Raw genomic sequence first — 24,070 nt, 5'->3', positions numbered from 1 at the left:
TAGCTCCCAAACTCAGGCTGTCCTACAGTTCAATTACTGAAAAAATAATCTAGAAGCAGTTAACTATCCTCAGCTTTAGCTTCTGTAAGATGGACAGATGTTGCAGGTTAAGAACACTAATGAGCCGGGAGCAGTGGCTCACACCTGTAATCCCAGCACTCTGGTAGACCGAGGCAAGCCAATCACCTGAGGCTGGGAGTTCAAGACCAGCCTGACCAACATGGAGAAACCCCATCTCTATTAAAAATACAAAATTAGCCGGGTGTGGTGGCACATGCCTGTAATCCCAGCTATTTGGAAGGCTGAGGCGGAGAATCGCTTGAACCCAGGAGGCAGAGGTTGTGGTGAGCCAAGATTGTGCCTTTGTACTCCAGCCTGGGCGACAAGAGCGAAACTCCATCTCAAAAAGAAAAAAAAAAAAAAAAAAAAAAAAACACTAATGGATGATGTCTGATACTGCAGGAGTCCCTCTAAAGTTTCAATACCATGTAAATATGTCCTGTGAAGTGCAGTATTCCAAAATGTGTCATTCATCAATGAATAGTGTTTGAATGACAAGGGCAATGTTAATATTATTACCAAAATTTTAAAATTTTATATGGAAACAATTTTGCATACACTTCTAGAAATTGTTAGTCTTATATGTTTTATCCTGTTAGGTGAAGTAATTCTTGTCAGTTATTATCAGATTATTTCTTCCATAGCAGAGCTACCATAAGCATCCCAGAAAGCACTGCATCTAGAAAAGATACAGAGCTAACACAAATTTATGATAAACCTAATCCAGAAAAAAAGGAAATAAAAATGAATAAAAGTGGAACTCAGAAAGCAGATAAAATAAGAGATTCAAAGCATATTTTCTAAAATTAAAGTAGTACAATAAAGTTATCTGCTAAAATGTTTTAAGATATTAAAGAAAGTACTTTTCTAAGAAAAGCATACATTTATTCAAGAAACCTCAGTGAGCAAGGGAAAAGATAAAAACTTTATTAAATTACTTTCTCTCCAAAAAGCTTTGGAGCCAGATTGTTTTATTAGCAAATTCTTAAAGATTTTAAGAAAAGCTAATCCAAATGCTGTATAAATCATTCCCCAACATGTTAGAGATGGAAAGCTATCTAATAATTATAATGAAATCGGCATGATCCTAATGTCAAAACTTGACAAAGGCAGTACATACAAAAAAGAGAGCTGTACATTAGTGGTTTTCAACTGAGGGTGATTTTTGCATTCCAGGGGATATGTGGCAATGTCTGAAGACATTTTTAGTCATTACTTTGGGGGTCAGGGAGGGCTGCTACTGACATCTAGTGGGTAGACGCCAGGGATGCTGTAAACATTCTGTAAAGAACAGGACAGGACAGCCACCCACAAAAAAGAATTATCTGACCCAAAATGTTTATAATTAAGAAACCCTATTATGGACCACTTACCATCATAGATAAGAGAACACTAAAATACCAAAAAACAAATCTAAATCAATCAGATGTTACAAGAACAATTCACCAACACCAGGGTTTATCCCCCCTTTTTTTTTTCGGAGACAGGGTCTTGTCTTGTCACCCAGGCTGGAGTAACGGTATGAACACAGCTCACTGCATCCTTGACCTCCCATGCTGAAGGGATCCTCCTACCTCAGCCTCCTAACTAGCTGGGACCACAGGCATGCACCACCACATCTGGCTCATTTTTTGTAGAGATGGAAATCTCACCATATTGCTCAGGCTGGTCCTGAACTCAAGCTCAAGCAATCCACCCACCTTGGCCTCCCAAAGTGTTGGGATTACAGGCGTGAGCCATTGCACCCGGCCTATCCCATTTTAATGTTAGAAAGTCATCATATCAAATAAAGTCATCATATCAAACTAAAAAGACCATAAAAAGTCTCAGTAGATCTTGAATAGGCATTTGATAAAATTTCATGCTATAAGAAATTCTTGTAAACCTAAAATAGAAGGATCCATCAACTGAATATTTAGAAAGGGACAAAACCTATTTCACACCAGTAATTCATATTAACTTTGAAACATCAGAGGGATTCTCATTAATATCAGAACATGATTGTCTTTAGAAACGTTAATAATTGGCCGGGCGTGGTGGCTCAAGCCTGTAATCCCAGCACTTTGGGAGGCCGAGGCGAGTGGATCACGAGGTCAGGAGATCAAGACCATCCTGGCTAACATGGTGAAACCCCGTCTCTACTAAAAATACAAAAAACTAGCCGGGGGTGGTGGCGGGCGCCTGTAGTCCCAGCTACTCGGAGGCTGAGGCAGGAGAATGGCGTGAACCTGGGAGGCGGAGCTTGCAGTGAGCCGAGATCGCGCCACTGCACTCCAGCCTGGGTGACACAGCGCGAGACTCCGTCTCAAAAAAAAAAAAAAAAAAAGAAACGTTAATAATTTACATTGTTATGGAAATTTACCCATCAAAGCAATTACTTACATAAAACAGAAATAAGACATACAATTCTTAGAGAAGAGGAGGCTTTTCATTATTTGAAGACCACATGCATACTAGAAAATGCAAGATAATAAATTTTTAGTAAATTTTAATTTAGAAAATATAGCAAAGTGTCTTATTAGATATTAAATACAATTTGCTGGTGCCAAAAATAACCAGTTACAAAATATAACAGGAAAAACATCCCTTTCACAATTTCAGCAAACAAAAATACATTTGAAGTAACCCCAACAAAAAGCATGTGTAATGTAAATCATGAAAACTAAAAAACTTTGCCAAAAAATCCAGAAGACATGAATAAACGAGAAAATATACCACATCTCCAAATGGAAAGTCTAAATATCGTAAAAGTATCAGTTCTCCCAGATTAGTTTGTAGATTTCATATACTATTTATCAAAGACTCAACATAGTTTTTTGGGAAGAGGACTTTAAATAATGTTTAAGCTCTTAAATACAAACATGCATACATACACAAATTAAGAGATAATTTTTTTAAAGAGGGTATAAGCATGGTTTAAACACAACTAATTTGCACTTCTTTGGACAAATACCATTGCATTAGTATCAGTTTTCTATACCTTTCAGAGTCATAAAATCCTGTGGCTTAAAGACAATGGGAAGTAACCTGGAAAACTAGATGGAATACTCAGTAATCTTTGTTTGTTTATTTGCCTCCCATCAAAATCTTTCACAATTTTTTGCAGATAAATTCAAAATAAAACAAGATCTTTATACCCTCTCAAAATGCAAAGAATGTTTAAATTACTAAAGCCTACAATTGGGCTTCATGATACTAAAAAATTAATAGCAATCTAAAAGGCCATCAAATGAGTAGTTAAATAAATTTTAATGTAATACATTCATGTTCTGCAATACAATACAATCCTTTAAACTCATGTTTTCAAAGAGTATGACACAAGAAGTGCTAACAAAGTGTTAAGTGAAAAAAGCAGGCTTAATACTGCATAGTGAATTTGTTCTTAATTTTAAGAAAAAACACATAAAATGAAAAATACTGCCAGGAAAAAGTATAACTCAATAATGGATATTTGCTTAGTGTTTTTTGTTTGTTTATTTGCTGGAGTGCAGTGGTGCAGTCATAGTTCACTGCAGCCTCGGTGGGTTCAAGTGACCCTCACACCTCAGCCTCTTAAGTAGCTGGGACTACAGGTGTGCAACACCATGCCTGGTGACATTTTTTTGTTGTTGTTTATTTTCATAGAGATGAGGTCTCACTTTGTTGCCCAGGGTGGTCTCAAACTCCTGGGGCCCAAGCTGTCCTCCAGTCTCAGCCTCCCAAAGTGCTGGTATTATAGGTGTGAGCCACTGTGCCCAGCCTGGATATTTGTATATTTGTGAAATTATGAGATATTTTATTTTCTTGTCTTTTTAACTCTTTCGTTTCTTCTCACCTTTTATGGCATCTCCTCCTCCCTTGGGACCCTCTTTCTTTGAAGATCCTTTTTATTGAGACAGGGTCTCACTCTGTTGCCCACGCTGGAGTACAGTGGCACAGTCTTGGCTCCCTACAGCCTTGACCTCCCTGGCACAAACAATCCTCCCACCTCAACCTCCCAAAGTGCTGAGATTACAGGTGTGAGCCACTGCAACCAGCCTGAAGATTTTTCTATTTGCCAAATCTTAGGATACGGAACAAATAGATATTGACCCATGTGGCAGCCAGTCAAGTGGGGAGTGTGGGAACAAATCATCCTTTATTTTCGTTTCTTCCACCACTGGGCCTGGGACTGCCTGGAGCGGGCAGTTCTGACTGAGCTGAGGGAACTCTTAAAATCCTGCATTTTAATGAAGAAATCCCAGTTGTCCACTGGCGGCCCAGAGCCGGCCAGCTCCCTGTTGTACTGTTGTTTTATGGTTTACCTGGGCCAGACCAGGGGGCATACTCTGGCGGGTGTTTCTTCTTCTGCAGAACCTAAAGGAGCTGGTGCTGGAAGTGGTGGTGGTGGCTTTGGTGGAGGCGGCGGATTTGGCGGAGGAGGTGGTGGCGGAGGCGGTGGAAGTTTTGGAGGGGGCGGACCTCCAGGTCTGGGAGGACTGTTCCAGGCTGGAATGCCGAAGCTAAGATCCACGGCCAACAGGGATAATGGTAAGGAGAGTTTCCCTGTCTCTGAGTAACTGAAGACAAGACAGAGTTTGGCAGTTTGGAGGCTGGTCATAGCCCCTAAGGCTCTTCGCCCTTACTAAAATATTGTACATTGTTTGAAATATTACCACTGTTTTATAAGAGACTCAATTTAGGCTTTATTATTATTATTAACCAGGATCAGACAGCTACACAGAACTATGAAATTTTCACCCAGTGTCTTTGGGGGTAACCTGTACTTTTTTTTTTACTTTTCTAAAGGGTTAGCTGGAGTGGGAAGAAAAGGGAGGAGCAAATAGAACTTGCTGGCCCTGGAAATCTGCCTGGTGACCTGACAGATTCAGCTTTCTTTGTGAGGTAGCCCAGCTGTCTAGTAGAGTAAATACTTGTGAGCCGCTTTTCAAACACGATGGAGCACGTCTTGTGGAATATGATTACAAATCTCACTAAATCTGAAAAAGTGTTTTGCATGACAGACATTTGGTATTTCAGTGCCAGTGGTTCTCAGGAGTCTCTGCAGGAAGCCATGGACATGAGTCCTTCATGATTGTCTATGAACTTGATGGTAGAGAAAAGCTGAACTTGCTCATGAATGCCTAAATAAAAAACTTCGCAGAGGCATGAGGCTCTCTCCCGACTACTACAGAAACTCAAGAAATTTTACCATAAAACTGCTTTTGTAATGTTGATCATGTTACAATAATTTTCTTTTTAAGACCTTTTATAAGATGTCGTCTGGGAAGGAATGAAATTCTCACATTTACATGAATATGGAATCACTGAATCCTCAGGGTTAGCCTACTATTTTATCACTGAATGGTCCAAATCTAGAGAGAAACTCAATTACATGAGAGGTTCTCTCTTGCCAGACCACCATTTAAATTTGAATTTAAATTTATTTAAAACTCACCAAAAGGATTTAAGGCAGCTGATAAATGTATACGTTTAGTACTTTAACAACAGGTGAAGAAATTAAGGCAAAAGACAAAGAAAAATAAAATAATAAAATGGGCCAGGCATGGTGGCTCGCACCTATAATCCCAGCACTTTGGGAGGTTGAGGTGGGCAGATGGCTGAAGCCCAAAAATTCAAGAACAGCCTGGGGAACGTGGCAAAATCCTGTCTCTACTAAAAAACACAAAAAATTAGTGGGCATGGGGGCTCTTGCCTGTAGTCCCAGCTACCCAGGAGGCTGAGGTGGGAGGATTTTCTGAACCCGGGAAGTTGAAGCTGCAGTGAGCCATGATCGCACCACTGCACTCCAGCCTGGGCAACAGAGGAGACCCTGTCTCAAAAAAAAAAAAAAAGAAAGAAAGAAAAAGTTCTCTCTTAAGTTCATGATACTCCACTGTATACATCTGTCCAAATGCTTTTTTCCTATGCCTTAGACAAAATCGGAACCCCTTCTGTCCTGCAGGGCTCCTTGTGACTCACCCCTGTTGGCCATTCAGGCTCCGCTTCCCATGGATCTCTCCCATTCTCACTCTGCCTGGGGCACACGGGCCAGTTTTTGAACTTAAAGCTCTTTCCCACCTCAGGGCCTCTGCACCTGCTGGCCCCCTGCCTGAAGTGCTGGTCTTCCTCATCTTTCCATGGCCGACTCCTTCTTGTCAGGCCTCAGCTCACATGTCACATTCTCAGAAGAGCTGTCCCCAGGCACTCCATGCACCCTGGCCTCTCCAAGCACTCTTGATCTCATCAGCCTATTTTAGTGTCTTTTTAGTACATATAATTATCTGAAAGTATTTATTTCCTGGTTTATTGTTTATCTCCCCCCCATAAGAATGTAAACTACAGGAATGCAGAATCTTGTCTATTCTGTTTACTCCTCTGTCTCTGGTCTCTAGATTAATGGCAGGTGTATAGCAAGAGCTCAAAATTATTTGGTATGTTTATGAACTCATAATTGAAGGGTAGATTTTTTTTTTTCCAGAATTACCTTGATTTCCAAGAGATTCTGGGATGGTGGTTTGAAATTTCCCATCTCTTTGGTTCCCCTTTAGTTTCTCTCTTGTTGAACCAGAGCAGTTATAGGATTGTTCTGTCCTGCCAATATTGAAGCAGAGGTTGACGTGGTAAGAAAAAAAAAGTTGTGTAGTTGCCTGCTTCTTTGTAGATGAATTCCATCCACTGGTGTCAGCTCTTCCAATTAAACTCTATATGATGGTTTCTTTTTCCTTTCTTAGTTTTTTCTTATTGCAGTCATAACTCTTTCCTTATGTTTTTCCCCTTATATTTTTCCACATTTTCTTGGGCATTTCTCTTCACAGGTACTAGATAAGCCCTCACATATGGAGATTTACATTGGGATAATTAATTTTTTCACCTAAAACAGCTGACTTATTTTCAAAACTGAGAGGTACAAGAGCTGGGGGACAGAGATGGTGATGGGGAAAAATGAAAATCATGATTCTACCAATGCCATCTTGTTCTTGTCCTCTCATAATGAATAGGCATCTCACCAGAACTCTCCTCCGCTTCATCCTGGCTCTTATCTATACATAATACTTTACATAGATCTTTCCAGACTCCTTTTGAAAGCTGATGGGCTGTAGAATTTGGGACTCGCAGGTAAATAGAGCTACGGTCGATTTTCTGCTCCCAGGAAGGACCACACACACAAAACCCAATTTATATAAATAATAGTTTCCTCTATTTTATAGCCCTCTGAGGAAGGGACTTCCAGTCACTGGGAACAGACTCTAGCTCTCTGATTTCTTTAGGGTTCCTGATTTCCTAACTGGATGTTTGTTTTCCTGTTTTTCAGATTCTGGAGGAAGCCGACCACCCATGTTGCCACCGGGAGGAAGATCCACATCTGCCAAACCCTTTTCACCCCCAAGTGGCCCAGGGAGGTTTCCTGTGCCTTCTCCAGTCTACAGAAGTGGTCCCCCAGAGCCTCAGAGGAACCGAATGCCGCCCCCAAGGCCCGACCTGGGCTCAAAGCCTGATAGCATCCCCCCTCCAGTACCTAGTACTCCAAGACCCATTCAATCAAGTCTGCACAACCGGGGGTCCCCACCAGTGCCCGGAGGCCCGAGGCAGCCCGGCCCCGGGCCCACTCCTCCCCCTTTCCCTGGAAACCGCGGCGCTGCTTTGGGAGGAGGCTCAATACGTCAGTCTCCCTTGAGCTCCTCCTCGCCCTTCTCCAACCGGCCTCCCCTGCCGCCTACGCCCAGCAGGGCCTTGGATGACAAACCCCCTCCGCCACCTCCTCCAGTAGGCAACAGGCCCTCCATCCACAGGGAAGCGGTTCCCCCTCCTCCTCCTCAGAACAACAAGCCTCCAGTGCCTTCCACTCCGCGGCCTTCCTCCTCCTCACAGGCCCCACCGCCGCCGCCACCTCCCAGCAGGCCCGGGCCGCCTCCCCTGCCTCCAAGTTCCAGCGGCAATGACGAAACCCCAAGACTCCCACAGCGGAATCTGTCCCTCACTTCGTCCACGCCCCCCTTACCTTCGCCAGGACGTTCAGGTCCTCTTCCTCCCCCGCCCAGCGAGAGACCCCCACCTCCAGTGAGGGACCCGCCAGGCCGATCAGGTATGACAAGACGTGGGGTGAGTCGCTTCCAAAACCCAGCCTGCCCAAATGTACTAATAATGCTGTCAGTCAAGATAGTCTTTACAAGAGCAGGCATAAGTAAACTCTAAGACTGCTTTGTGCTTTTAAGTGGCACGCGACACATGTGATCGTGACCTCGTGTAAATCCCTGAGGAAAGTGGGACCAATATTTCTGTTGGTGTTTTAGCGATGAGGACACTGAGTAGCCAATGAAGTTAAATGGTCACGAGCTAGTTAATAAAGAAGAGGCAAGAACTTTCGTCTTCCATCTGTAAAGTGTACTTGCCAGCCCACTACCCTGCCTCCCTAGAGAGAATTCCAGTGGTCTTACTTGGGAAAATAAGTCCCCACCTCCTGCAGGAGGGCTCCATTACTCCAACAACAGGGGAAGATTTTCAAGAGCTAATGAACTTCTGTACTTCTCTATTCATTAGCCAGGCTTTGAGGCCATTTCCCTGTTCATTAAAGACAAATGTTTAAAAAGTCCATTTTGCTCTTTGTTAACATCTCTGGTACATAAATCCCTTGGAGAATCAAAGGTATAGACTATCTTTACAAAAATACTCAGGCATAAACTCAAAATCTGCATGCTGTCACATGGCTTGAAGAGCCTGCTGAAGCCCATCTGAGACCTTTCCAATGCGGTTGGAAAGGTTGAGAAACCTTGATCTGAGGGACAAACTTTCAGAGTATGAAAGAAAACGCAAGGATTGCCTAGAGTTTGCCCTCTCCGAATTATAATAGGCATTTTTAGTAGAGTACACTCACTTGATGCGTTTTACAGTGGTTATGGATGAACTCGGTAGAACCACCCACTTTTCAAATTTAATCTCATCATACAGACCTTATGTCTGGAAATGGGGCATTTTTTTCCTTTACGCAGAGATAAGAGACCTTTGACCCTGTGACCTCAGGAACCTCATAATCACCATTCTTTAAACTTGCTCACATACTGGAATCATCTATGGAGCTTTAAAAACCACGAATGCCTGGGTCCCTTCCCAGAGTCTCTGGTATAATTGGTCTGGGGTGCAGACTGGGAATCGGGATATTTAAAAGCTCCCTGGTGATTATAGTGTGCAGCAGAATGTGAGAACCACACCTTGAAACCATTGTGCCGTGGCCCTACCAAATGGATGAGTCAGCAGATTAAATCTTCCCCAAAATATGACAAGCATTGACATACAACATTTATTGTTTCTTTTGATTACGTAAGTCATACTTGTTTATTATCGAAATACTGAAAAATATAAAGAAAATTAAAATTATCTGTAATCCTTCTACCACCACCATCCAGAAATAGTCATTGATAACTTTTTTTTATTGTGTCCTTTCAGTCTTTTTAAAATGCATATATGTTTTTACAAACTTGGTATCACACTACATATATTGTTTGCTAATTTGCTTTTTATTTACTAGTATCTCATTAATGTTTAGTGATACGATTATTCTTCTACAGCCTGACTTTTAACAGCTACCTAATATTAAATCCTACAGATGTACCTTGATTTATTTAACCAATCCCCTCACCTGGTCATATGGGCCATCTCTAGATTTTTCCTGGTGCAGATAATGCAGTGATACATTTTTGTAGCAAAATATGTGTACACATCTCTGTATTTCCTTTGGATGAATTCCTATAAGTGGAATATCTAGGCCAGTGAGTGTGCATAGTAAACTACGGATTTCATAGGTACTGGCAAATTGCCTTCCAGAAATTTCCTACCAATTTACATTCCCACAAGGAGCATATGAGAGTTCATCACAGGCCCTGTGTATTCTGAGTCATTTGGCTTCAGTGTTACAGGAGTGGGCCTTGGAATCTGACAGATTTGGAGTCAGATCCTGGCTCCTCCACTCAGTCTTCTGATGAGCTTTTTAAGCTTCCAAAACCTCTGAGGCCTTGTCTCCTGTCCCTGTACCTCTCAGAGTTGTAAGAATTAAACGAGACAAGCATGGATAGTGGTTATCTTATTTCCTGGCATGTAGTTATATTCAATAAATGATCATTTCTGTTATTCTGCCAGTGGGAAATAGAAATCTGTTTTCTTTTCTATTGTGCCTGTCAGGATTTGGAGCAGGGAGCCATGAGGTTGGAGAGTTAGGAACATGAACAGGACCATTTACTTTAAAAAGAAAAAGAGATGAAGTTATATAGTACAGGGCCCCATAATATTGAAAGTCGAGTTTGCATGTAGTGACAGTTGTGTGGTGGTATCACCAATGAAGTCAAACCCACAGCAAATGAGACATTTTTCCTCAATAAATCAACTCTTGCTGCCTGGGACTCCAGCAATGACAAGCAGATAGGGTAATAAATAACCACTCCCAGGTGAGGCACTGAAGACTCCTTGAGAGACCAATCAGGGCTGGACAGTGCCTCCCACCGCCATAAAATGTTGGAGCCAAGACTTTCTGTCAGGGATATCTGCAGTGGGCAGGTTGTTCAGGTTAAGGTTCCTAATTGGATTCTGAATCTATAGCTAATAAGATATTTATTTATAGCACCGTCAGATATTGTATTCACATAAAATGTCAGCATCTTACAAGTGGAACCCACTGCTGAAGATCAGGAATAATTACTAAGGCCATTTTGATTTACATTGGAAAATGCTCAAGTTTTTAGTTTTGTTTTTTTAGTTTACTTACTACTCAAATAGCCCCTGCATTTGGAGGATAGGAAAAGCAAGGTTTTCTTTTGTATTATCAAAAATAATTTACTTTGAATTTTTCTTTAGAAACTTAAAAACTTATGGTTATACCATATTGCTACATTTTTTAAAAATGGTTTCAAGTACTTACATAGTATTTTTTATTTGCATTTTCACTAGTTTTTCCTGGCAGCAGTGCTGTGAGACAGGTGACCATGTGGCACTCTTTTACAACTAGGAAACCAAGTTCCATAGGGTACCAGCTTGCTCAAGGTCAAGATTCACATTAGCATTTATAGCCATGGATGTTGATTAGCTGTTTGTCACTTCCTGTGTTCATCTGCCTCCCCAAAGAGGAAGAACCAAGAAGAAACTCCTACTGCTCTCAAGATGACTGGTATTTGGTTTCCTGATGCCACTTCTGCCTGGAAACAGATCATATGCATCACAGAAACGTGCTTCTGTAATTAACAACAAAACTGCATTTAAAGAACCTCATTCTTCTCAAGACCTAAAATAATTTCATAACTATCTTATTCTTTTTTAAAAAATTATTTCATCATGTCACAGTAATTAGTTCAATAGCTCTTTAAAGGATTGTAAAATTTTTTTTAATTATATGGTTGTCAGTATAAACAGATTTTCACCTGTTTTCAGTTTCACTGTGCCATCTCCAATCTCAGTGCTAATTCAAAGCCAAAACACCCATTTAGCTATCAGTATGCACTTGTTTTGCATATACATGTGTACACATGCATTTTTTGTGTTTCTGTGTTTACTCATTTCTCAGCCAAATACCCTAGAAAATCTCCACCCTAATTAAAGGGCATGTGTCCAGCAGGTCCCCATCAGCTGTACACTAATGGTGACTACGGTGATGGAATATGGATATAAGGTTCTGCACTACGTGTCTTTTTTTGCTCCAGGCCCCCTCCCACCACCTCCTCCAATAAGCAGAAACGGCAGCACGTCTCGGGCCCTGCCTGCCACCCCTCAGTTGCCATCCAGGAGTGGAGTAGACAGTCCAAGGAGTGGACCCAGGCCTCCCCTTCCTCCTGACAGGCCCAGTGCTGGGGCACCTCCCCCACCTCCACCATCAACATCTATTAGAAATGGCTTCCAAGACTCTCCATGTGAAGGTGAGGTGTGGTCCGACTCCCTGGGCTATAGGGCAGCAACTAAATGGTAAATCTGTTTGTATATGTGGTTTGCTTGTTTGCGTTTAATTTCTTGTTCCATCATTATCACACTCCATTGCACTGATCTAACTAACCCTAAGGCCCACAGTGATTTCAAATTAAAATTAGTAATCCCCCTTCCCCACTTCCCAAAAAGGCAGATCATTTTTCCCTGATCTGTTCTTTGTTTGGGTCTCATTTTAGTTAACTTTCCAGAGATTCCAGGATTCTGAAAAGTATCTTTTAATAGCTTCTTCTTATGTACATTTCTAAACAGTTCACTGTAGGTAAGAGGCCCGATGGCCTGCACATGTTGAACTGCCTATCTCTGCCATTGTTATCAATGGGGAAAAAGGTGTCCTATACCTTAGCCGCCAGCTCCTAAGAGGGACTGGCTGGATCCTAATCACTCTCATTAAAACCACTTTGCTTTGATTTGCAGGTTTGTATATACGTTAGTGTACTAATTCGTGACCTTTGCAGCACTTCCAGCTTTTCTGTAAACTTCTAGGCATAAAAACTAGCACTGATGTCTGTGGTTCTCTCTGTTTCATTCTGTGCCTTTCGTTACGTAAGTCTTCATAGCAGATTGTCTGTCACTGAAGATACTGCTTGTTTCTCTTCCCAGATGAGTGGGAAAGCAGATTCTACTTCCATCCAATTTCCGATTTGCCACCTCCAGAGCCATATGTACAAACGACCAAAAGTTATCCCAGCAAATTGGCAAGAAACGAAAGCCGGAGTGAGTATTTCTGCCAAGGTTTTTGAAGATTCATGCTTGAATAGCCTGAGTGACACTCGGGCTGTATAGAAAGTCCAGGCCTCTTGCCTGGAGTGGGGTAGAGAACCTTTTGGAGCCATCTACATTCTAGTAAATTCCCCTTCCACAGGCAGTGAGGAAATTGCAGATGCCCAGAATGCATATGAGAAACAGTTATTTTAATGTGTCATTACAAACTCAAAATACCATGGTTTGCTAGTATTAAATTTTATTATTTTGCTTCTTTGGACGATCATCCTCCGTTTTCATCTTCCTGAGACAGTACAAGTAGAGCCATCTTATATTCCTTCTAGTTTGAAATTGGCATAATGTCTGATTAATTATAACAAAAACTCCCTGTAACTGCCTTGATCTTTCAAACATATGATAATCATAGCTTTACAGAGCATTACATGAAAATGTAAATATATCCAAAATCTCTCTACATAATAGATATTTTCATTTTACCAGATTCTCATCCAATTTTTTATCCATATAATTCTGATTTTTTATGTAGTTATAATGACAGTGTATAGTTTTGTGGCGGGGTTTACATAACATTGCTTAGTAAATAGTGACCATGTTATCACATGGTTTTTATTTCAGCATATAGTAATTTACCATTACCATGGACATTTAAATTATTTCTGTTGTTCTGGTAATGTAGGTCATGCTACCATAAGGAAGTAAATTGCTTTTCCTCCATTGAAAAAGGGTGTCAACAAGAAGGGAAAATAGACAAACTGGAATTTTATAACATTAAATGTATAGGAAGTATTACAGCTCTTTCAGAATTTGTCTAGCAGGCTTTCCAGGGTTTTGCTGGAAAGCCTCTTAAATTTACTTTTAAAAAAACACAATAGCCAGGCACGGTGGCTCACGCTTGTAATACCAGCACTTTGGGAGGCTGAGGCAGGCAGATCATGAGGTCAGTAGTTCGAGACCAGCCTGACCAACATGGCGAAACCCCATCTCTACTAAAAATACAAAAATTAGCCGGGCATGGTGGTGTGCGCCTGTAATCCCAGCTACTCAGTTGCTGAGGCAGGAGAATCGCTTGAACCCGGGAGGTAGAGGTTGCAGTGAGCCGAGATCGCACCATTGCACTCCAGCCTGGGCAACAGAGCAAGACTTCGTCTCAAAAAAAAAAACAACAGCAGCAACAATAAATATATACAATGAAGAAAGAATTAGCATGAAATATGCGTATGTCACCCATGAGGCTGGGGTTCGTGGCAGCCTTAGCCTCAGAGCCAAATTCTCAAACCAGAAATAGAGAAAATATAACCTAATAAGTCAAATACATCACAACACCCCTAGCCATGGCCTCACTCCCTAGCAGAGCTTCTTATACCTACTCAGAGCCTACTGATTGTTTTCTAACACAGTTTAAAGTAATTTTTGGTTGGTTGGTTCCAAACCTTATAGGAGATTAGTAACAGCTAAAGTTAAGACTAGTGAGAAGCAAAATCACTGACATGGGAGAGAAGTGACAGATGGCAGTCCCAGGTCAGAGGAGGAGACAGGAACATGGCTGTGCTGTGTGTTACAGCGCAGGACAACACCAGATGTTTCTGTTGGGTTAAATTTCTATTGGGTTAAATGGGATTAAATTAATTGAGTTAACCTGTGCTTTGTGCCTCTGTAGAAAAATTTAAAGAGTTAGAAAATATAGGAAATTTTCCATGGACAATGCTAGAAGAAAACAGAATACTACTGCTTAAAAGGAAAACTTTAATTCCTGGAAAAATTTGTTTATGTGGAAGACTGCATTCATAGACAATACCTAATGAAGAGGTATAGCTGTAATAAAATCATTATACAAGAGTTGATGATTGAAATTTTTAGTGAAGACCAGGCACAGTGGCTCACGCCTGTAATGCCAGCACTTTGGGAGGCCAAGGTGGGCGGATAACTTGAGGTCCGGAGTTCGAGACCAGCCTGACCAACATGGAGAAAACCTGTATCTACTAAAAATACAAAATTACCTGGGCATAGCGGCACATGCCTGTAATCCTAGCTACTCAGGAGGCTGAGGCAGGAGAATTCCTTGAACCCAGGAGGCGGAGGTTGCAGTGAGCAGAATTCACACCATTGCACTCCAGCCTGGGCAAGAAGAGCGAAACTCCATCTCAAAAAAAAAAAAAAAAAGAAAAGAAAAATGTTTAGTGGAAAGTAAGTTTTCACATGGGACAGGTATCTTTGAATGCTCTGTGTGTGTGTGTGTGTACGTGTTCACCAGAAGAAGGGCTTCTGTTTGATAAGAGTACAACCCTTCTTCCTTCTTGGGCACCAATAAACGAATTGACTTTAAGGAGTTGTTCATATAGACTCTAAATATTTTTTCTGACTTATTATTTTCCTCTTATTCTAAATATTATTTGTGTTTTTAAATTGGTAACAGACCATCTTCCCTGTACCCTCTAGATTTTTAATGTAATAGCTAAGCCTATTTCTTCTCCCATCCTCCTTTAAGACTCAAGTAGGCAGTGTAAGGACTAGAACTGTGTCCTGCTCACTGTTGCATCTTCCTTGAGGGGCACAGAGCCTGAAACATAAAGGGCATTTTCAAGCATTTCTTTTTAAAAATGTTCTTATAGAGACAGGATATCTCTGTGTCGCCCAGGCTGGTCTTGAGCTTCTGGCCTCAAGTAGTCCCCTGCCTTAACCTCCCAAAGCACTGGATTATAGGCATGAGCTACCACACCTAGCCTTAAAGTAGTTTTTAAATTGGTGAATTAATTTCCGCCGTCTACCAAAATTTTTTTCTACATTTGCCTTAAATATTTCCAGCATTAGGCATGTTTAATATTTTATAATGATAATGTATCATCTAACAAAAATAAATAAGGCACTGTCGAGTACCAAGTTTTCCTCTGCTCTGCAGCGACCTCAGCCTCCCAGCCCACAGCCTGAGAGCACACCCAGACAGCCCTGAGCAGTACCGAATGCACTTGGAGTGTACTCTAATTACAGCTTTGGACTAGGCCAGCCCTCATTCTACTAACCACTTGTGGCCGGTCAGTTGATGGTCAGGGCTCCATGATAGGTGTCTGGTTTACATCCAGATGAGTCTTTTCTCAGATGCCTGCCCAAGAAAATATTTGGTTGGGATGGTGAGAGGAAGAGGCGCCTCTTTCAGTGTTTTCTCCTAACTCCTTTCCTTGCTCAGAAATTTGGTTCTTTCTCAGAAATCCCTAAGTGGACTAGTAGGGTCCCTATCAAGATCACTACTGAGGAATCTGCCAGTTCCAGCCCACTGAGTCTCAAGAGTAGTGGTTAGAGCAGACCTACCTGATTGACACGTGCACCGGGTGGACCTGTTCACAGCATCTGAGCACCTGACCTCATGCCGAACACCTGTTAAATTCTCAACAAGGCTGGGTGCGGTGGCTCAAGCCTGTAATCCCAGCACTTTGGGAGGCCAAGACGGGTGGATCACGAGGTCAGGAGATCGAGACCATCCTGGCTAACACAATGAAACCCCGACTCTACTAAAAAATACAAAAAAAAAAACTAGCCGGGCGAGGTGGCGGGCGCCTGTAGTCCCAGCTACTTGGGAGGCTGAGGCAGGAGAATGGCGTGAATCCGGGAGGCAAAGCTTGCAGTGAGCTGAGATCCGGCCACTGCACTCCAGCCTGGGTGACAGAGCAAGACTCCATCTCAAAAAAAAAAAAAAAAAAAAAAAAAAAAAAAATTTCTCAACAAATGTTTGTGTAGTAAATGAATTTTTTTTATGTGAATGGGTTTTAAGCCTAGTTACAGTGGACTGATAGCCCATGAATAGCTTGGTTTTTGGTTTCGTTTTGTTTTTGAGACAGGGTCTCACTCTGTCACCCATGCTGGAGTACAGCGGCACAATCTTGGCTCATTGCAGCCTTGACCTCCCAGGTTCAAGTGATCCTCCCACCACAGCCTCCTGGGTAGCTGGGACTATGGGAGAGGCACGCACCAACCTGCCTGGCTAATTTTTTGGAGACGGGGTTTTGCTATGTTGCCCAGGCTGGTCTCGAACTCCTGAGCTCAAACCATTCTCCCTCCTCAGCCTCCCAAAGTGCTGGGGATACAGGTGTGAGCCACCGCAACAGGGCCATAAATAACTTTTAAAAGAACACATTGATAGAGCACTTGAAAAGATGCTCAACATCACTGATTTTTAGGGAACTGCAAATAAAACTATAGTGAGATACAACTTTACACCCATTAGGATGGCTACTGTCAGAAAAGCTTTCTCATTTTTAATTAGAAGATACCTAAATGCCCAACAAAAGGGAATTGACTAGGTAGACTGTAGTGTACTCATATTTTGGAATACAGTCTGTCATTAATAATCTTTGCAAAGAGTAATGCCTTTGAAAGATGTTCAAACTGATTACATGATCTTATTTCTGGAAGAAAACGGGGAACTGTTCCTAAATAAAAAATATACACGTAATTGGTTATCTCTGGGTGCTGGAGGAATGGGTGAGTTCTTTGTTTTTACTCATCCATATTTTCTAAATCTATAATAAACACACACTGTGATAAGAAGAAAATGATTTTTTTAACTTTGTACAAGTACTTGGGAGCCAGTGGTGGATCATCCACCATGATGTTTATTCAGAACATTACTTGCTTCTTTTCACCTCTCACTTCTCATCCACAACATATGCCAGTTAGCTGACAGCCCTGGTCATAGGGATGAGGTAGTTGGTACCCATGCAACCATCCCCGAGTTTCCACAATGAGAACATAAGCTTTCTAACCAAAATTATATTTTGTCTGTTTTTTCACCAAGGTGGATCCAACCGAAGAGAAAGGGGTGCCCCACCACTCCCTCCCATCCCGAGGTGATCTTTGCCTGCTCTTCTCTACCCAAGCTCAAGAGCTGCTTCTGTTGCTAAGAACTGCACACCCTCCTCCCCGCTTCTTCCCTTGTGCCCCATGTATGGGCAGGAGAAAAGATGGGAGGGTGAGTGGGAATATGCGTGTGTGCGTGGGAATCGGTAAGAAATGCACCTAGCTTTTCATATTGTTTATTCTCCAGGCTATTGCTTGCTTCAGCTGCAACCGGGGTCGATAGGCTTTTGTGGTAATAGGCAGAGATGAATTGCATCCCAGCTTTCCACCAACCAAATCCAAACATTCACTGCTTATTTGCCACAGACTGTAATTATTAAAGTCCCTGAGAGCTGTTTTCTCCCATTCCTTTTTCGCATGCTTGGCCTCCTGTCTGTTTCCATGAACCACAGACCACCTAAGCAAGCTGCTGAGTAAGGGCTCACAGGAAACTTTTGCAGTCACAGGATGTCCAATCTTTGGCAGTCCGAGCTCAGCTCCAGGACAGAGCTGTCCAATAGAAATATAATGTGAGCCCCATATACAACTTCAACATTTCTAGTATATTTTCAACAAGTGAAGTTAATATGCATCCAAAGTATTTCAACCTGTAATCAACATAAACTTTTAATGAGATATTTTATATTATCTTTTGGTACCGAATATTCAGAATCCAGAGTGTATTTTACATTTACTGGTAGCACATCTCCATTTGGACTAGTCACATTTTTAAGTGCTCAGTGGCCACATGTGGCTGGTGGCTACTGGATTAGACAGCATAAGTCTGGAAGATGGAAGCTAGTGCAGAAACCTCGTTTAAAAAACAAAAAAGGCAAGATGGGCTTGAGCGATTCAAGAGGCAACTAAAAATAAAATTAGGACCCAGTACCTTGTTTGACACACAGTTTGACCTTCGATTTTGCTCTCTTATCTTCCCTCTTCCCTTAATATCTGTATACAAGTGTTGCTTCAAAGTACCAAGGTCAGAAATTAATTGAGTACGATTTACTAAAGTCATGTGGAATAAAGCCACTGAAAAGAAACGGAGAGCCTGTCGGGACTTCCGGGCTTAGAACCAGCTGGCGCACGCCCTCACTTGTCAGTTGGACTTCTGCCTTGTGAAATGGAAGCAGCCTTTGTTCCTCTCGGGCTGAGCAAGTTCCTGAGGCTGGGAGACACTAGGAAGGCTTGGTAGGAGGGGAAGAAAGTCAGGGAAAGGTGTCAAATCAGAAACATGGAAGAAGAAGGGAACAGATTTGAGTTGGTGGGTAAAACTCTAAAAATCTAAATCTGATTCTTATGTAAGGGTTGAGCGAATTAGGGAGATTGCTAGTGGAAATTGGAGGGAATTTGTTTTGCATCATTTGTCTAGGATCTATGCAAATACAGCTCCACTAAAGGACCATAGGGAAGAGCCAGCCTTGCCTTTTCTTACATGATTTTGTTTACAAAATTTTACTGGGACTTTTAAATCTAGCTATAGAGTTGGGAAAAAATATTTCCACTTAGATATTTTATATGGTTTTGTTTAAAATGACCATTACTTGTTTTTTAAAAACACATGACCACATATGTATATGTATATCTACCTAAACATTGTATCATGGTTTCAGTATGTTATTCATGTATTACTGGGAGATGCTAACAAGAACCCAACCCAAAGAAAATTCTGAAAAATACATTTCTATTTATAGAATAAATGTTTCATTTATATAAAAGCAAAAGAACTTAGAGTTCTAATAAATGGGATGTCTAATAAATTATGAAGTTACTGATTTGAATATATTTTTATAACTTCCTTGCCAAAGTCCTGATGTAGTACATTAGAGAACCTGTGTTTCCTCTCTCATCGACCATTCACCTCTCTTCCATACAGTCATTTGGGCTTTTTACTCAAAGAGAATCAAGAAATAATAAGGTATAACAAGCCTGGCAAAGTGTTGGTTTTTTAAAAAAATTTGTTAATCTCTAGCAGTTTGGTAATTTAGCAGCATCATTTATTTGGGATTCTTTTATCTGATTTCAACAGTGAAAAGCATCCCTGTGATAAAGCCTAATGACCCATTTCATAAAAGATGGAGTTTCCCCTTCCTAGAAAATATGACAGAGAAAAGTCTGACTCAAAGAAAGTGGGTCTGAATTTTATAAGGGGTAGTAACAATTGGACAATTCCTTTGCATATCTGAACTTGGCAGGTACCATTCTAAATTTGAAACAGGGTCATAGCTCAAAGTTGCCATTCATCCAGAATAGAGATCTTTTAGAATGTAGTGTTTTAAGTGAGTGTTTCATTAATACACCTACACCCTTTCTTTGAAAGTTTGCAACCTAATTGCATCTAAAACTTTGAGTAAGTTCTGTGGTAAAATCTTAAACTATGGAAAATTACAAAAATGAATATTTTCTTCCCTGAAATCAGAGCTTACATGTGTGTTTTTTTCATAAAATTTTCAGATAAATGTATTCAACATGTAATACAGTATTTTAACATTCACCTCTTATTTTATATTGAAATGTATTACAGTATTAAAACTCAGTGTTCAGTATTTATTTCACTATGCATATTATTTAGTAAAAGCCAGGAGAAATGTTTAATCCAATGGTGCCTTACTTTGTGATTTAAAAGAAGTCAACTTTTTTTATGTCTAAGTAGCAGATTATTTGCATATTTGTAAAAACTGTTAGGTCTTTATATTTTAAATTGTAATACCAGTTTTGTTATTTTAGTAGCAGAAATGGGATGATTGTTAAAGTTCCCAAAAAATGTTGGCGTGAAATTAATTTTTTCCTCCTTATAGTCAAGGACCGTAGAGGAAGAAAAACATTTTTTTCATGCCATGCACTATGTAAACAGACACATTTTGGTATCTGTGTCATCAGGATAGTGTAAATGGTAGGGTAGAGACTCCCCTAGACATCTGCATCTTTGTAAGTTAGCCAGACAATAAAAAAAAAGCAGAATGATATGGTGTCAACTGGTGGTTTTTCTTTTAAGTATTGTTTATGTAAATATAAACAAAAAACAAGGGTCTGTTTTCTGTTTTCAACTGTGGAAAAGAAAGACAAAAAAAGGTTTGTATAAGTAAGTATTCATTGCACCTACTTGCTAATCCAATCTTCGTTTTTTCTGAGAATCTGCATCTTAGTCAAAATCTGTTTACTTGAGGCAGATGTTTCTACGAAGAGGTAAAGATGGATGGCTGAAGCAATGGATGATGAAATGACAAAGACTGGCATGGATACTGATAAATACAGGGAAGGCCAATGGGAATTTAGGAGCCTGATAACTTTCTTAATTATCTGCTGTATGTGTATATACAGATCTCAATATAGAAAAATGGCTAAGAGCTTAAGACCTGGCTCTTACTTGCAAGTCACTTCACTAAACCTGTTTCCTTATCTATAAGGTGAGGAACTATCTTATAGCATTAATATATGCATTAAATGAGATAATGCACTCAGCATTTAGCCTTAGTGTAAGCACTCAATAAGGAGCAGCCACTATTAGTGTGAAGTCGGAAACAAATATTTATATAATGATCCCAAATTAACTGAAGCCAAATCCACTAGAAGGGGATGTACTAGTGTACTTTGAAAGGAAAGGAGCACTAGCTCCTAGATTGAAAAAATATCCATATCAGAAATGCAAAGCAACCTCTACATAAGTAAGGGCCACCTCACCTACTGTCCTCCCTGTACCTCCAGGCCTGGAAAATGAAATTTTATCATGCTTCAGTCATCAAAGAAATATTATTGGGTTCAGTATGAAATAACAGAAAGTAAAGGCCAGAAAGAACCTCACAGATAGGGCGACCTTAGAATTTATGATCCACAATGGAACATGTTTGAGAGTGGAAGCGGTGCTAATAGTTGCAGTGGCAAAACAGGTATAAGTCTGGGTTGCCTTGGAAAATTGGGCCATGTGGTCACCCCACTCAGAGGTCATCCAGTCCAACCGTCTGGGCTCACAGATGGGCAATTTAAGGCCCTAAATGATGTACTGATGACGGACAATGTGACTTCTCACTGTACTGTCCCATCTTCATAGTCCTTCCTGCCTCTCTCTGTCACTGTTTCATGTGTCTTTCGCATTGGCTGGAAAGAAAAGGCCAAATGAGAGGTTACAGCGTCACAGCAAAAGCCTTGCACCCACAAACCTGCGTTTGGATTCTGGCTCTGCCACTTGCTCCCTGTGAGGCCATAGACAAGTTATTTAAGTCTGAGTTCTAGCTTCCTTGATTGCAAAATGGTTACAAAGCTTAAATAATACACATCCAGAAGCTTTGTAGGTGGTTTATTGAAAAATAAATAAATTTTAAAATAAATAAGTAAATATGCAAAACTCAAGCAAGATACCTGGCACATGTTAGGCACTCAATGAAAATTAACTCCATTTCATTTCTTAATCATTTTGCCATCAAACCTCAGCCGTATTCATGACAGAATTCTCAAACACAGTCAAAGAAGTCTTGACAAAATTCAGTTACAGAATCTTTAGGAATAAAAACCACTTTAAGTCTGGCCTCATTTGTTCAAAGTGGAAGTATTTATTTGATTCATCCATTTAGTAAGTTTTTATTGAGCCCTTACTGTTTACCAGCTTCACCGTAAATGACCTATTAATAACTGGTATCCCCACCATGACTGTAGTGGTCAAGCGATCTCTGAGTGGCAGTTAAGGAGGCCAGCACCCATTCCAAACAGGCATGGGGGCAACTTGAGTCACCCAAGCCACAGAGGGCTTGCATACTAGTGGAGAAGACACATTAAAATAGTTCTTGCCCCCTTAAGTAATTCATTTGCTTTCTTTTTTTCTAATCTCAATGTCACAGTAAATTCCACTAGTTTTTAAAAAATTGTTAAACCTACAGGAACCTTGAAAAAAACAGTATTTAGAAGGATTTTTGATGACCAATAAGTTACCTCTTTTGGGTTTTGATTAATTTGGAAGGTAAATTCAAGGATTCCGAGTTCTCTAAACATTCCAACTAATTGAAGGCTCCCTGGGTACCTAATGGTCACCAGTTCCCTTCTCCCTTGTCTTCCCCCAGCCTCACTTCCCTCCAGCCTGAAAACTTGGTATTAAATGTCTATGTCTGGAGTTACATTTAGCATGTACGTGTTTCTCTTACTGGTAAATGTTTAGAAATGTCCCACTCATCAACATTATAGCACAAATACCTTTGTCTTAAAATGTTGCTTCCATTATTACATAGGTGCATTTATAAGAAGCTAATTAAGCTCGAGCTTTGGGATCCCCCACTTGCAAGGGGGGGGTTCCTAACTATTTATTGTTATTTTTATTTTAAAGGGTCTCATTCTGTCACCCAGGCTGGAGTGCAGTGGCATGATCATAGCTCACTGCAGCCTCAGATTCCTAAGTTCAAGCAATCCTCCTGCCTCAGCCTCCTGAGTCACTGAGACTGACAACAGGTGCGCAACCATGCCTGGCTAATTTTTTAATTTTTTTTTTTTTTTGTAAAGAGGGGTGGTCTCGCCATATTGCCCAGGCTAGTCTCAAATTCCTGGCCTCAAGCGAGTCTCCCACCTCAGCCTCCTAAAGTGCAAGGATTACAGGTGTGAGAGACTGTGCCTGGCTGGGGCTTCAAGTTAAATTCTCATTTTCATATCTAGTGTTTTATTTGTGATTTTATATTATTTTTCTTAAATAGGACATCTTATATTGTCTAAAGCTTCAGACCTCACAAAACCTGGACCTGCCCTTGCAATTCTGCCTTGCTCAACTTCTGGTGGAGAACTCAACCAAAGTGAATGTCTTAAAAACTTTAAGCCACCAGCTTCCCGTGAGTGACAGGTATAAGAGAACCAAAGTGTTTGCCTCCTTGATACTCCCTGAGTGACCGGTCAATGTATCTGAAATAACGTGGTCATTGCATTGCCCACATTGCATTAGAGTCAAAAGCCCCAGAACGTGACCTATCTAAGAAAATACGTTTGACCTTTGAGGTCCCTGGAAAACAAGTCCAGCTGTTATTAGACGTTGAGCTCAAATTCAGCTTAAGTTTTGGCCAGGAAGATGCCTGCCAGAACACCTGGAATATCCATCATGGACTTAATACATTTTAGTCATAGGGACTCCCACCGTTTTCATGTTTTCTGTCTGCCTTGGTAAGTTAAAGTTCACCCATCAAAATGCTATCTATCTCAGATCAGTTCCAGAAACAAAGAGCAGCAAATAATTGGAAAAACCCACATGATTTAATGGAGCTGTTGTACTCCCTGATATTTATTTGTACATTTACTTATTCAAATCATCAACAAAAGTTGAGGAACTATAATTTATTAAGCACTAGGAATATAAAGACATACATGATATAATAGGAAGTTTTTAAATACTAGTCCCAGAACCAAGTGTGAGTTTAAATTCTAGATCTAACAAAAACTTCAGCCAGTAGGTACAACCCAACCCCATCCTACAACTGGTTCTGGAATGCATCTCATCACAGACATAGGGCTGTTTGGTTGGCTGTGAGCATGCAAGGAAAATTCCCACTCATGCTTGCTCCTTCGAGATTTA

At 40.8% G+C, this 24,070-nt stretch overlaps 1 protein-coding gene and 1 non-coding gene across 6 annotated transcripts in view; both read left to right on the top strand.

Annotated features, from left to right (window-relative positions):
- Positions 1-20,496, top strand: part of LOC105483207 (WAS/WASL interacting protein family member 1) — a 120,705-nt gene extending 100,209 nt beyond the window's left edge. For all 5 annotated transcript variants that reach the window (XM_011743931.2, XM_011743934.3, XM_011743933.3 and 2 more), the window contains 5 exons: positions 4,393-4,569; positions 7,334-8,104; positions 11,703-11,915; positions 12,583-12,696; positions 17,492-20,496. In XM_011743931.2, coding sequence (XP_011742233.1) covers positions 4,393-4,569; positions 7,334-8,104; positions 11,703-11,915; positions 12,583-12,696; positions 17,492-17,547 — 1,331 coding nt within the window. In that variant the 3' untranslated portion in view covers positions 17,548-20,496. The remainder of the gene's footprint in view (positions 1-4,392; positions 4,570-7,333; positions 8,105-11,702; positions 11,916-12,582; positions 12,697-17,491) is intronic.
- Positions 13,487-13,549, top strand: LOC112426977 (U7 small nuclear RNA). Its single transcript, XR_003018384.1, has one exon. It is a non-coding gene; the product is annotated as a U7 small nuclear RNA (small nuclear RNA).
- Positions 20,497-24,070: the final 3,574 nt, after the last annotated feature.

This window comes from Macaca nemestrina, chromosome 11, assembly GCF_043159975.1.
Source record: "Macaca nemestrina isolate mMacNem1 chromosome 11, mMacNem.hap1, whole genome shotgun sequence".
NCBI lineage: Eukaryota > Metazoa > Chordata > Mammalia > Primates > Cercopithecidae > Macaca > Macaca nemestrina.
Note: the sequence above shows the minus strand (reverse complement) of the source record. Positions and strands in the feature narration are given on the sequence as shown.